General features: G+C 35.2%; 1 protein-coding gene across 1 annotated transcript in view; it reads right to left on the bottom strand.

Annotated features, from left to right (window-relative positions):
- The window catches only part of C7H8orf34 (chromosome 7 C8orf34 homolog), a 302,768-nt gene that overhangs the window by 73,300 nt on the left and 215,480 nt on the right, over positions 1-13,988 (bottom strand). The window contains 2 exon segments of the mRNA XM_028534036.2: positions 3,828-3,904; positions 9,509-9,594. Of these exon segments, the coding sequence (XP_028389837.1) occupies positions 3,828-3,904; positions 9,509-9,594 (163 nt within the window).

Below are 13,988 nucleotides of genomic sequence, written 5' to 3'. Positions count from 1 at the left end.
GCTTTAATCTTCACAGCTGTGGACATATTAAGAAACATTCCAGAACACAGGAGGAAGAGAAGAGGGAAATTCCAAAAGAATGACTTGCTTATTAGGGGGACCATAAATATCTAAATGTTGCCTTTACCTCACTCAAATATTCACAAAGTATATTAAACACAGGTGAACCACTGGAGAAAAGTTTCTGAAATTCTACTACCCACTTATTATCAAATATCCAACATGGGAACTTAGCAAATAGAGACAGTGGGTTTTGAAATTACTCTAAATGGTTTTCAGCATTTGTGGCATGTTTATAATGTTGCAGTGTGTACTGCAGTATATATGCAGTATAGTGTTGCAGTATATTTCCTGAAAATTTGTTTTGAAATATTTTGCATTTCCTACAGTGATAAAGAAAAGAGTTCTGTTTTGTTCCAATTCTCCATTCTTATCTAGATAAAGAAATTTTTTCTTGAGTTACCAAAAATACAATCCTAAGAAATATTATGGAAGTATGTTTTGCATCTAAAATATCATCAATCTGACATAAATTTTAAAAAATCCATGTTTTCTTTATAATAAAACAGCTACCACATAGAAATTATGTTCAGGATCCTGATATTAATTTATAAGTGTACTGCTTATATTCCACATTTTTCCAAAAAGAATTAAAAGGTAATTTTGACATTAAATAAAATTGTAGAAATTTCAAGAATTCAAAATCTAATCATTGATGAAGGAAAAGAAGTAAAATTAGAACAAATTTCTGCATATGAGAGCACTGTGTGAAATAAAAAAAAGAATATAAAAAGGATGTAACAAGAAAACAAAAATCTTATGAGTCAATTTGTAATTACTCAAGAAAAGTAAGACCAAGAAAACCAATTTCTTTTTTACCCCACTTAGGCACTTTGGGTTGTTAGGTATTATTAAGTAAACCAAGTACTATGAACAGAATATATCTGAATTTTAAAAAGTGATTAGAAAAAGAATTTAACTGTATCCTGTTACATATGAGGGAGATATGTGGGCTTTGGTGGAATTCACAGATGATAAAACAAATCTTTGCAAAAAGTGATGAATGAAAGATTATCATATGAGTTTATGAAGACATACTGAAGTTTATAAATGCCAGAAAGTTCCTTTAAAAAACATTAATACAAACTCAGCTCATACTCCAAAGGTGATAGTTACATCGAGTATATACCCCATTACAGTCTCTGATGTGGAAACATTATTTGGAACCCTGGTTTGGTTATGGCATAATCTGCACGCTACAGGGGACTTGGCAAACAAGACTATGTCCAGGGAAAGAATCAAAGGTGCCGAATTTTTTCAAACTACACAATACAAGAATTGGTTAAAAGAACAAATTGTGTTTTGACCGAAAAGAAAGTCTCAAACAACGCGTGCTAACTGCTTCTAACGTGTGGAGATCAGTTAAGAGAAAAAAGGATAGGACTCAGGCTATTACCTGAGAAACAGAACTAAGACCAATGGTTACAAGGGGTTGTGAGAAATATAAGAAAATGTCTAACAAATAGAAATAAACTCCTTCTAAAAGAAACAGGAAAACATCCCTGTGAATATCAGGGATGTGCAGTAGAAGGGAAATTGACTAGTGCTCACCTCCTGACCTCATCTCTCTTTTAGTTTGGGGACCTTGGTCCTGTTACTAAGCTTCTCTGCCTTTGTTTCTTTATCTATAAAATGGATGTCCTTACCTTGGACGAAAGTGGGTAAGCCCTCAGAATACTGAGGCAAGGGAAGGGAAAGGCTGAACTAGATGGCTGCCATGGTTCTTTTTATTTCTAAGGCTCTACCATTTTATAATAAAAGAAAAAATATTTTTCATCTCAGATGAGAAATTATTGACAAAAATTTCACTTATTCAGTATAAATGTACTGTGTATCTACTATGTGTAGGCACTTTTCTAGGGATACAAAAGTGAAAAATGCACAATAATTCTTGGATTCATAGACCTTATATTGTGTGGGAGGAGACAAACCATAAGCAACACACATATATTCCATAGTATATTCGAAGGTGATAAGTACTACATAAAAAAATAAAGAAAACAAATGTGAAGTTTTACATAGGGTCAGGAAAGCTTCAATGAGAAAGTGACATATAAACCAAGATACATTAATTTCATCAGCAATTTTAAAATTGTCTTATGCAATCCATCGGAAACCAAACCCTGTGATCCAAGTAATGTGCCAAATACTGTAATCTCATCAAAGAATATTATGGATTGAAATATGTCCCTCCAAAATTCGTACGTTGACATCCTAACTTCTACTTCTTCATAATGTAACTGTATTTGGAGATAAGGTTTTTAAAGAGGTAATTAAGTGAAATGAGATCATTAGGATGGGTCTTAATCCAATATGACTAGTGTTCTTAAAAGAAGAGATTAGGACACAGATTTGGACAGAAAATTCAGGGAGAAGAGAACCATCAGCAAGCCTAGAGGTCTCAGGGGAAACCACCTCTGCTAACACTTGGAACTCAGACTTGCGTGTCCAAGAGGACGCAGCAATTGTAAGGCAGTACATTTCTGATGCTTAAGCCACCCAGGCTGTGGTGGTTTGATGTGGCAGTTCCAGCAAACTAACACAGAGAATATTGCAATACAGAGACCTAGTTTAAATATTAAGTTTAGGATAATGCAAGATTGCATAGTCATTTTTGTAACAACTCAGAATCTTCATAAACTTGATGTTTAGAATTTCTACATGCATTCTTTTGACATACTGCATTGAAGTTTTTTTTAAATTTTTATTTGTTGACTAGGGAGGGGGGATTTGGAGAAGAGAGAGAGAGGGGGGAGAGAGAGAGAGAGAGATCATTTTATTTTCCCACTTATTTATTCATTCATTGGTCATTTGTCATACGTACCCTGATGGGGAATCGAACCTGCAACCTTGGCCTATCAGAACAATGCTTTAACCAAATGAGCTAAGTGACCAGGGCTTTTGGACTGAAAATCTTAAACCTACTGGTTTCCCCCCAAATACTCTATTGAAAAGGTATCATTAAATATATACACATCACAAGGACTTCACAACTAATAATAACTAGCTTATGTTGTATGTAAACTTTCTGGATATGCAAGACATTTGTTTTTCCATCAAGATAGGTATAGGTAAACCTATTGAAGTTTAAGATGGTAACTCAATCTTACAGAATGTTCATGTACACAGGCAAACAGGTACTGTTATCAGAATTTAATTTTTCTCACCTCATTCGAATCCTTGTCCTAATTACTGACAGAGGGGTTAGCACAGCCTTGCTGCACACCCATCATCCGCTGGCCCCCTGCCCATATAAGCACTCTGCATGGCTATGAGGGAAACACCGAGTATACATTTAAAATGTTCTTCAACTTAAAGAATATTGTTTCCAAAAACATTATGCTTAGCGAAACAAGCCAGGCAGTGAAAGACAAATACCATATGATCTCACCTTTAACAGGAACCTAAATAACAAAACAAAGAAACAAGCAAAATATAACCAAAGACACTGAAATAGAGGACAGGCTCACGGTGACCGGAGGGAAGAGAAGAGGGAATTTAAGGGGTCAGTGGGAAGGGTTCACAGGAACAAACTTAAAGGACACATGGTCATAAACTAAGGGGAGGGTGGTAATGGGAGGGAAGTGGGGAGGGTGGGAGGGGGGACTGGATTGGGAGTAAAAAGGAGAAAACTGTATTTGAACAATGATTAAAATATAATAAAAAAAAGAATATTGTTTCCTATTCTTTCTATTTCTATTAGATTTTCCTATTAGTGAAATAAATTAGTTTTAGAGATTAAAAAATAAGTAAATGAATATACTTACATGTCCCACTAATTTAGATGCTTTCTCAAATTCTTCACCCTCCTCCATTAGTGCTTCTTCAGTCCCAGGTAAAGAGTCTATTTTACCAAAAGAACAAATGACTTACGATCATATATTGCTTGGCTGTGATATATAAGCCTATTGTGATAAGGATATTGAAGTGACAGAACTGGTTGTTGAAAAATTACAGTGTTTGTGAGTTAAAATAAGAGTGTAAAATGTTTATTTAGCTTACAGAAAACCTATGAAAAATGTTAAGGACCTCTAATTTAGGAGGACACAATGAAGTCAGGAATGTGCAAGAGCCGTTGTTATCTTGGATAGGGCAAAGTTTCTTTTGGCATATTATTCAGCTAATTGTTGGAACTTTTATTTAATGTCCTTTTTCCGGTTTGTAACTTTCTACTTCTTTGTTTTTACTATCAACTGTCTTCCTTTTCTTTTCTGGCCACACAAGTTAAACATCATTTTATATTCTTTCTTTTATGTTTTTCTTTTAAATATTTTATTGTTTATGCTATATCCTAAGAATCCCAAAACATCAATTCAAAAAAAATACATGCACCCCAATGTTCATAGCAGTGTTATTTACAACAGCTAAGATTTATATTCTTTCTTTTAAATAGGATGGGGAATTATGAAAATTTTGGAGAAGAGTGTATATTATTAAATGATATTTTCCATTTTAATGTATCAAGCACGAAGTTGCAATTGCTTACCTTGAACAGACTGAGGAGTGCATGAGGAGTGATTTTCAAATATGTGAATAAAAGGATGGCAAGCCTTCCTCTGTCTTCTGACTTAAATTAATTTTAACAATAAGGAGTTATATGAGTTACACAAAATTCTGCAATAAGGATAGTGACATAGAGTACCTAGAAATAGTCTGTCTTAATATCTTCTATTCAAATAAAAAACATTTTAAACCATTGGAGACTTCTAAAATTGATTTCTTATAATTATTAATATTTGAAAGAGCCATATAAACTCTGAAAAAATTTCCTCTGGATACATGTAAATATGGAGATGGGCTTTTCTGTTGGACAAAATGTGCACTCTGGGAAGAAACTGAGAACGTTGAGTCCGGGAAGCCCTAATGGCCACCCAAGGCCCAGGAAACAATGGCAAGCTCAACATAAATCTATTATCATGGCTTTTGAATCAAGGAGCTTCTTCTATCTTTCATAATTCAGATTTTTAAATTCAAGAATCTCAGGGCACTTAGTTTATCAAGATGTAAATGTAGGTTTCATTTTAGAACATGGAATTCTTTCCATTATAAAACTAACTGTGGGAGCACCACTACATTCTCAAGCTGTAAATAAATTAAAAAATTTTACCTCCCCACCCTACCAAACAGACAGACATTACAAAACAAAATTTTTATTGACAAAAATCTATACAGATGATGAGAATTAAACCAAGTTCAAAATATTAATACACTTACAAAGAATACTTGAACCCTTATTTACCAGTCGTTAAGGGTGACAATAGACTTTTTAAGTTAGGATGCATAAATTAGAATAATTTAAGTCCTCTAAGACCAAATTATAGTCTACTGAGCTATGAGTAAATACCAGTATAATTTTAGTATTTACTCAGTATTTTTCCTCTTTGATTTGCGTTCAAATTTTTATTTGGGTAGAGTATTGACTTAATAAATAATATTGAAATACTCTATTCTGCATTACAAAGCAAATTATTTCATATATAGGAGAAGAAAACCCACCCTCTAGTGGATTTGCTGAATTTTTAAGGTTAGAAATACTATAACTTAGTTTTCAAGTTCTCAGTAAGTAATTTTAAAGAAGTATTATCATTCTGATTAATTTTTTAATGCATGTATGGATTAATCAGTTCATTCATCCATTTATCTGTGTATTTGTATATTTAATTTTCAACAAACACTGTATGTCAGACACTCTACTAGGTGCTTCAAAACAAGTTGAACAAAATAATTTTTTATGACTCTCTTTTATAGTCTGTTCTGTTCTTGCTTTGGTTGAATTCTTCTGCTTATTGGTACAATATCTAAAGGGATCCAAGATAGGATGAAGTCCATTCAGGGTAGTACAGGGCAGCTGTGAGGTCCTGCCAGGGCATTTTTGAATTTACATATGTAACCATATTACAAGTTGTTATTTGAAAGAACTCTGCTAAATAGTTCAAATCTATAGAATATCAACGTAACATGTTAGTAGAGACATTAGATATCATAAAAATAAAATCTTAGGTTCATGCTCAGAGCTCCATTTCTAAAAGTATTTTAGTACATTGCTGATTAACGATAACTGGTGGGTGTGTATGTATAAACTATTTTGCTCTGTTTACTTACTAACTTTTATAAATCTCCATCATTTTTAAAATACAGGCAATGAATTCTTTGAGCTTTTTAAAATCACATTGAGAGAATATGAGTCTCTAAAATGGTCAAATATTAGAGTTCATCTTGTTTCTTCATTTTAGAAAAGAAGAAACGAAAACATAGAAAGATAATTTTGTCAAAATCTAAGTCTCTGGCAGCACTTGAACTAGGAACCTGCCTCTGTTGTAACTGGACATGCTGCCAGAAACCTAGAAATCTGTAGAGTTTACCACAATGTTTAGTTTATCCACCTTTCTCCTAACATTATTTTGACTTCGGCTATTTGTGTCACAATAGGTTTTTTATGCAAATAATTATATAAATTCATAGAAATATTTTTTAGTCTAATTCAATGTGGGTACACAGCTGACATAAATAACACATCAGCACTTCACAGTAATAGTAATATTATTAAATTAAGGGATCTAGTTATTTTACTAACTTAATTGGAAAAGGATGTACTGAATCAGAAACTCCTATTTTCAGATTTGTGAATTAAGTCTACTAATATCTGAATGTGAAGAATGCAGAATATAAGCAGTTTAAGAAAGGACCTTAAACTTATTGAATATATCTTTTCCCAGTGGATGCAAGTAAATGTAATCAAGATATTACTAATGCATTGTTTAATTTTCCAAAAAATTTAAATCCATATAATTCTCAGTTATTATGAATTTGATGGCTGAAAAGATGCAGATTTGTAGATTGGTGGATTGGGGTAGTTTTGAGAAAAATTTTTAAAATAATGGACTAGTTAAGTAATATCTGTCTTGTGCCAACAAATGGCCAGCTCGGAGTGTCATTTTGCTGCTGACACATTGCCCGACTTCTGCTTTCAGTGCCAACGTTCTTATCTGATGTCATTAGTACTATGAGATTTCAGTATGTATAAACTATTATTATTGTTTATATTGTGCTACACTGGCTTCAGTTTATGTTTCCATCACACTTTATTTTAAAATATTTTTTAGCTAATATTTGACATATAAAAAGTATATACAAATTATATTTGTGTATAATATATAGTATGTTTATATTACAAAACACGATGAAATAAACACCTCAATCTACCACCTAACTTAAAAATTAGAACTTTCTGATAATCTTCACATACCCAGAGGCAACTTCCTTATCCCACTTCTTTGCTTCCCCCATTCACTGACAATAACCACCATTTTCAGTTTTTCATTTCCTTCTTTAAATATAGTTTCATCATGTATGTATATCTTCTTAAGAACATGTTACATAGATTTGCTAGTTTTGAGCTAAAAAATTGTCATCCTATGACCTGCTTTTGTTCAATCAATATTAAGCTTTTAGGATTTATTCAGCTGTGAGTTGAAACCTGCTACATGATTTGGGAGACCCAACTGCCTCTTGGATTGGTTACCTGAATTCAACTTTAGTGAGCGTGTGGGCCAGGGGTATCCAACCCACAGCCCAGGATGGCTATGAATACAGGCCAACACAAAATCGTAAATTTACTTAAAACCTTTTCTTTCCTCATCAGGTTTCATCAGTGTTTGTGTATTTAATGTGTGGCCCAAGGCAACTCTTCTTCTTCCAGTGTGGACCAGAGATGCCAAAAGGGTGGACACCCCCAGAAGGAAAACATATGTCTCTACAAATCAGGACTTTTCTCCTTTCAAATAAACAGTTGTTCATATTTATTAGCATTCCATTGGTTTTTATCCATCTTAGGTGTAGTTGAAATGCATTTAGTTTCCTACAGTGTAACAATTCCACAATGTATCCGTTTTCCTCTCCTGGAGTCTGCTAAGAAGGGTGTTCACATGTCATGGCACACGACTTGTTTCTCTAAGAGATCTTTCTAAAAGAGGAGTGTCTCGGTTTATGTCAGAGAAATGCTTAAGAGTTTGAGATAATAGAACAATTTCCAAAATTGTTTATTTTCCACATGCAGTGCATGACTTTCCTTTCATCGTGTCTTCACCAGCACTGGGCTTTGCCAAATTTCTTAATGGCAAACAAAAAGTTGTAAAACAGCATCCCTCTGTGATCTTAATTTGCTTTTCCTTGATTATCAGAATAGTTAAGCAGCTTTCAAATGCTCAGTGGCCACTGTGTTTCTTCTGTGTAATGCTAAGTCATACCTGTTGCTTATTTTCCTATTGGTTTGTTGAGCTTTTCTTTATTAAATTGTAGATGTTCTTTATGTATTCTGAATATTAATATTTGATCAGTGACAAATATATTTTCTTATTTTGTGGCTTATCTATTCACTTTTTGTGGCATCCTTTGATGAACAGAAGTTCTTAACTTTCTATAGGGACTGTTTTTTATCTTTCTCTCTCATAGTTAAGAATTTTTCCTCCTGTTTAAGATGTCCTCCTTTATCCAGATGTAAAAAAAATATGTATTTTTATAGTTTCTCTTTTAATTATCCAAGCTAGATGTCCAACTGATTCCTGCTGGAACACTGAATGATAATGCAGTGATAATGGACCTTTGATGCCAGTGTAGTGGCATTACATGTGCTTAATCATTTATTCAGCAAATATTTTGAAGTGCCTCACCGTGAACTTAGTATGCTAAATTAAGGAGTTTGAATTTTGTCCTATAAAAAATGGGGGGTGAAGTAAGCAGCTTTGCTTTCAGAAAGATAATGAACTAAAGTGGGGTGAGACAGTACGAAGAGACTTTCTTCAGGGCTGTTACACTAGATAGGGAAAGGGAACAATCATACAGACCAGGCAGCATCGGGGAAAATGAAGAGGAGGCTGACTTAGAGAGGACGTTCTGAAGTGACAGTGGCATAATCTGAGAACAATTTAATGTAAGGATGAGAGAGGGAGCAAAATCAAGTATCGTATGGACCCTTATGCCTAGGAAGAGTGAGAGATCTACAGGGCCTGTCAGAAGTAAGGCCTGCTTAAGTATGGTTGGTAGGGTAATAATATGGGTATGATAATTTATAGTTTTATTTTAAACATTTCACCTAAAATGTCATATGGTGTGCTTGAGTGCGATATTGTTATGCTATAGAACTATATGCTTTATGATTTTGTAATAAAAGACTTTGTAATAAAAAGGGGCACTATTTGTGTTGGAGTCTGTATGATGTGAAAATGGGAATAGGCAACATAAAGTCCCAAAAAGAAGTTGAAATTAGTGACAAAATTTTGGAAGCAGCCAACACATAGTTGACCTTTCTGTACCTTAAACAGGCACAGACATCAAGAGGCTGCTCCTCTGAATCCACATTCATTTCCCCTAAACCTCCTGATACACAGCCTGAAGGAGTGGCAGACATGTGACAGGCGGCTATGCTGAGATTGCTGGATTTAAAACTTACTAGAAGAATCCGGGATTATTTCATCTGGAGAATGAAGTATTTGTGATGTCTCATCTGTTCTTTCTGCCAGGTTGTCTCCTTGAAGCCTAAATAATTAAAATATAATTAGAAATAATTAGAAATGTGAACTACACACGGTGGGGGATGTGACTATTAACTTCTAGACTCTAAAATCAGACATGCTTCTTCAAAATAGAAATAAAAGTGTACCAATGCCTTTGTGATATGGTGTTTTGCTTTTCTAACCTTGAAAAGTCAACTTTTTTCTCTTCTGTATGAAGGAAGGTTAGTTTAGGTAAAACTGCTTTCTTCTTAGTCTGACTGGAAAGGAAGGTTTATAAGCAAATGTCTCGCTACACCTACAACAAGGAAGTGCATGGAAGAAAAAGCCTCACAGAGCATGTTCACCTGTTTCCTGGGTCCAGGGGCAGGAGAAGATTGCCATTCTACCCAGAGGGTTACCAAACACAATTCTCCAAATGGACCAAACCTGAGCTTTGAGGCCTGTGGCTCAAGATAAGTCTCAATAGTGGAAGTAAAGATTCCTAACATGTGTGACTGCCTGGGGTTCTTGGAACACTGGATCTTCTTTAGGAGAGAAGGGCTGTATGGATACTTTTATAACTATATTTCCAAGCCTCTGTATCCACATCTCTATGGTGAGAAAAATAGACTAGCAAAATCCAATTCAAAGAGTCTGGGTGTATATTACACTGTGAAACTACTCTATCGAAGACAATAGAGCTCATCAATAAATGTTTGGAACTCTGTCTTAAAAACAGAAGGATAAGCTCTGCTAATGGTAGAGGATGTTGCATCAAACCATCCAGAGATGAGAGTTTTTTTCTGTTCCTTTACCCTTTTCTTGCATTTATCTGACAGCAGTACCCTCATTAAAGAATATTAACAAATGCATAAAATACAGCATTAACATTTTTAAAATTCAAATATAATTCATAACTGTACAATGCTCAGAAGTAAAAATTTTCAACTATCTTACCTTTGTTTTTATATTCCCCAGTGGAATCACATAATAATTTGACTTCTGCACATTCAAAAATATGCACGTATCTTTCTTTAACTTATGTGCAATTATAAATAGTGTAAATTATATTTTCATTTGTATTCCTATATTAAATTTTACGTGTTTCTGTACATACTATACATTTATACTTACATATTATCTTCGATATACAAAACCATATGTACTTTATTGTATAAGCTAATCAAAGAATTTTCAAGGGTAACTTTCTGACAGTTATAATACTTTTTGATCAAATATATATTTTTTATACTTTTTAAAATTTTTCAATTACACTTTACATTTAATATTATTTTGCATTAGGTTCATATGTATAGCAAAGTGGTTAGAAAATAATGTACTTTACAGAGGGGTAGCCACATGGTCCCATACCTACTTATCTCAATATTATTGTCTATATTCCCTATGCTGTAATCTATATCTCTGGCTATTCTGTAACTACCAATTTGTACTACTTAATCTCTTCTCCCTTTTCACCCAGCCCTCCACCCCTGCCTTCTCACAGCTGTCAGTCTGTTCTCTGTGTCTGTGAGGCTGTTTCTATTGTTTGTTCCTTTATTTTGTTCACTAGAGGCCACATATGAGTGAAATCATATGGTACGTGTCTTTCTCTGACTGGCTGATTTCACTTATAATAATCTCTAGGTCCATCCATGCTGTCATAAAAGGTAAGATTTTCTCCCTCCCTCCCTCTCTCTCTCCCTCCCTCCCTCCCTCCCTTCCTTCCTTTCTCTTTTTCTTCCTTTTTTTTTAACAGCCAAGTAGTATTTCATTGTGTATGTACCGCCACTTTTTAATCTACTCATCTGATGGGAAGTTGCATTGCTTCCAAATCTTGGCTATTGTAAATAACACTGCAATGAATGTAAGGGTGCATATATTCTTTCAGAACAGTGTTTTGGGTTAACTTGGATATATTCCCAGATGGCCAATACACATATGAAAAGATACTCAACATCACTAATCATCAAAGGAATACAATGCAAATGAAAACCACAATGAGATACCACCTCGTACCTGTCAGAATGGCCATCATCAATAAATCAACCAACAATATGTGCTGGCAAGAATGTGGAGAAAAAGGAACCCTAATGCACTTACTGGAAGAATCCGGTGGGAATGCAGATTGGTGCAACCACTACAGAAAATGGTGTGGAGATTTCTCATAAAATTCAAATGGATTTTATACTTCTAAGTTTTAAAATTTTACTTGAAGAAAACCCCACAATTTTTAAATGAATAATTTAGCTACATCCTAAATCTGTTCATCTATTTCTTAATCTTTTTTACTTCTAATAATTAAAATAAGTATTTCACTAATCAGTAATATCAAATATCCTTTTTGTTTTTTCCCGAGGCCTACTTCATTAAAATTATCAAAGATAGAATGTATGCAGGTACATGAGATATTAAAAGGTGTAAGTCAAGCCTAGAGAGGTGGCTCAGTTGGTTGGAGCATCATCCCATACACCAAAGAGTTTGTGGGTTCAATCCCTGGTCAGGGCACACAGCTAGGTTGTGGGCTCAATCCCTAGTTGGGGTGCATGTGGGAGGCAACCAAATAATGTTTCTCTCTCTTCCCCTTTCTCCCTTTTTCTTTCTCTAAACATATCCTCTGGTGAGGATTTAAAAAAAGGTGTTAATTCAAAATTATTAAATTTAATACCTGTTTGGGTATTTAACATTAGGTTAAAAAACTAAATGGAAAATAAATCTCCAATGAAGGCAGAAAGAAGCAAGAAATAACAAATGAGTTGTAATTTATTTTGCTCACTGCAAGCTTCAGTAAAAAGAAATATTTGCTTAGCATTTATTAATATGCCCAGTAATAAGCCAAATGTTGTAGACATGTAAAGCAATTACAACTGTCCCAGATTTCACAGAAGTCGCAATTTAGCTGAGTTGAAAAGACAAATGGCCATGAAAACAGTCCTGCAAATTGGGTGGCCCTGAATCTGGCTCATCCTCGCCCAAGCAGTGCCCTCTGGGCACCTTAAAAGTTGAGTTCACTGTGACTTGGCACCAGCCCCACTGCAGAATGCCTCACAGCCCGCTCTCCTCGAGCGCTCTGCCAGTGGTTCCCAAGCTGCAATCCACACAGCACTACTTCTGTAAGAGGTTTATAGGCACTGTACAAACAAGGGTGGTGTGGGCAAGTCCGGGAAATACAGCCTTAATAAAAGTTAAATCATTTTCTTCCCTACAAGAGTTTTACTCAGACTCTCAAACTTTTTCTCTTTGCTTTCTAAAACTCCTCTTCTGTATTAAACACTCTTCTCTATTCTCAGCCCCCCAGCAAAATGTGTCCTGCTCCTCCTTGTCTTAACTGAAACCCTTTTCTCTTCTAAGAATATGGCATTTCTTTTTTCCTCTAAGGGTTACAGTATCTCCTCTCTGAGGGAAGCTGCCTACCCTTCCACCTCAGATAACAAGGGACTATAAATATTAACCTGTCATCCTTCTTCCATGAAAGCTTTGCATGGGCTTGATTTTTTCTTCTTCAACTCCAATGTTACTATTATCTGGAATGGTTTTCATGTTCATGTGTATTTATCCATTAATTTCAAAGTCGCTCGGTCTCAGATCTGCAGATCTGCCCCTCCACTTCACCTTCCCTAAGCCAAGGACAGAGAACCCAGAACTGTCCTGTGTCAGAAATTATTGAATCTGACATTCAGTTCTCTAACAACAAATTCACACCCTTTAGGTTCTTTCACAAGCTCACTGTCCTTAACACTTTCTCTTTGATTAAACATAGCTTTCCATTTTCTCCCAGGTCTCTGGCCCCTCCTGAGTCTCTTCCTGCTCTACTCAGCTGGACTTGGTGTGTCCTCAGTTCCCACTCACCCATGCCCTTCTGTCATTACTGCCCAGCCAGACCCTAACCCTGTACTCAGCCATCACTTTCCTGCACATGTGCAGGTAAACAACGCTGGAGAAAATAATGACACTCTAGGAGTGGTGAGTATAAAACAATGGTCTCCAACTTTGAACTTGGGCTTCTTGGTTGTCTTCCACTCCTTTCAAAGTCTTTTCAACAATATCACCTCCCTACTATGTCATCCAGAAAAATTGTGTAATCTGGAATAAAAAGACCTTCTACTCCCCCCTCACACAGCACCTACAAAATTATCTTCAACTGGACTTATATTTACCTTTCACTGGGTGTGAGAGGCCTTCTTTCCTATGTAAGTTTTAGACCAAGCATGTCCAACCATTTGGCGTCTCTGGGCCACACTGGAAGAAGAGTTTTCTTGGGCCACACATTAAATATGTTGTGACACATAACCAATAAAAATAATGTCATAATGTTTTAAGTAAATTAACGATATTGTGTTGGGTTGCATTCATAGCCATCCTGGGCTGCATGCGGCCCATGGACCACATTTAGACACCCCTGGTAGGCCATTCATTAGGCTGGTAATTTGAATCCTATCA

Source organism: Phyllostomus discolor, chromosome 7 (genome assembly GCF_004126475.2).
Source record: "Phyllostomus discolor isolate MPI-MPIP mPhyDis1 chromosome 7, mPhyDis1.pri.v3, whole genome shotgun sequence".
NCBI lineage: Eukaryota > Metazoa > Chordata > Mammalia > Chiroptera > Phyllostomidae > Phyllostomus > Phyllostomus discolor.
The sequence above is the reverse complement of the archived record's forward strand: the minus strand, read 5'-3'. Positions and strand labels throughout refer to the sequence as shown.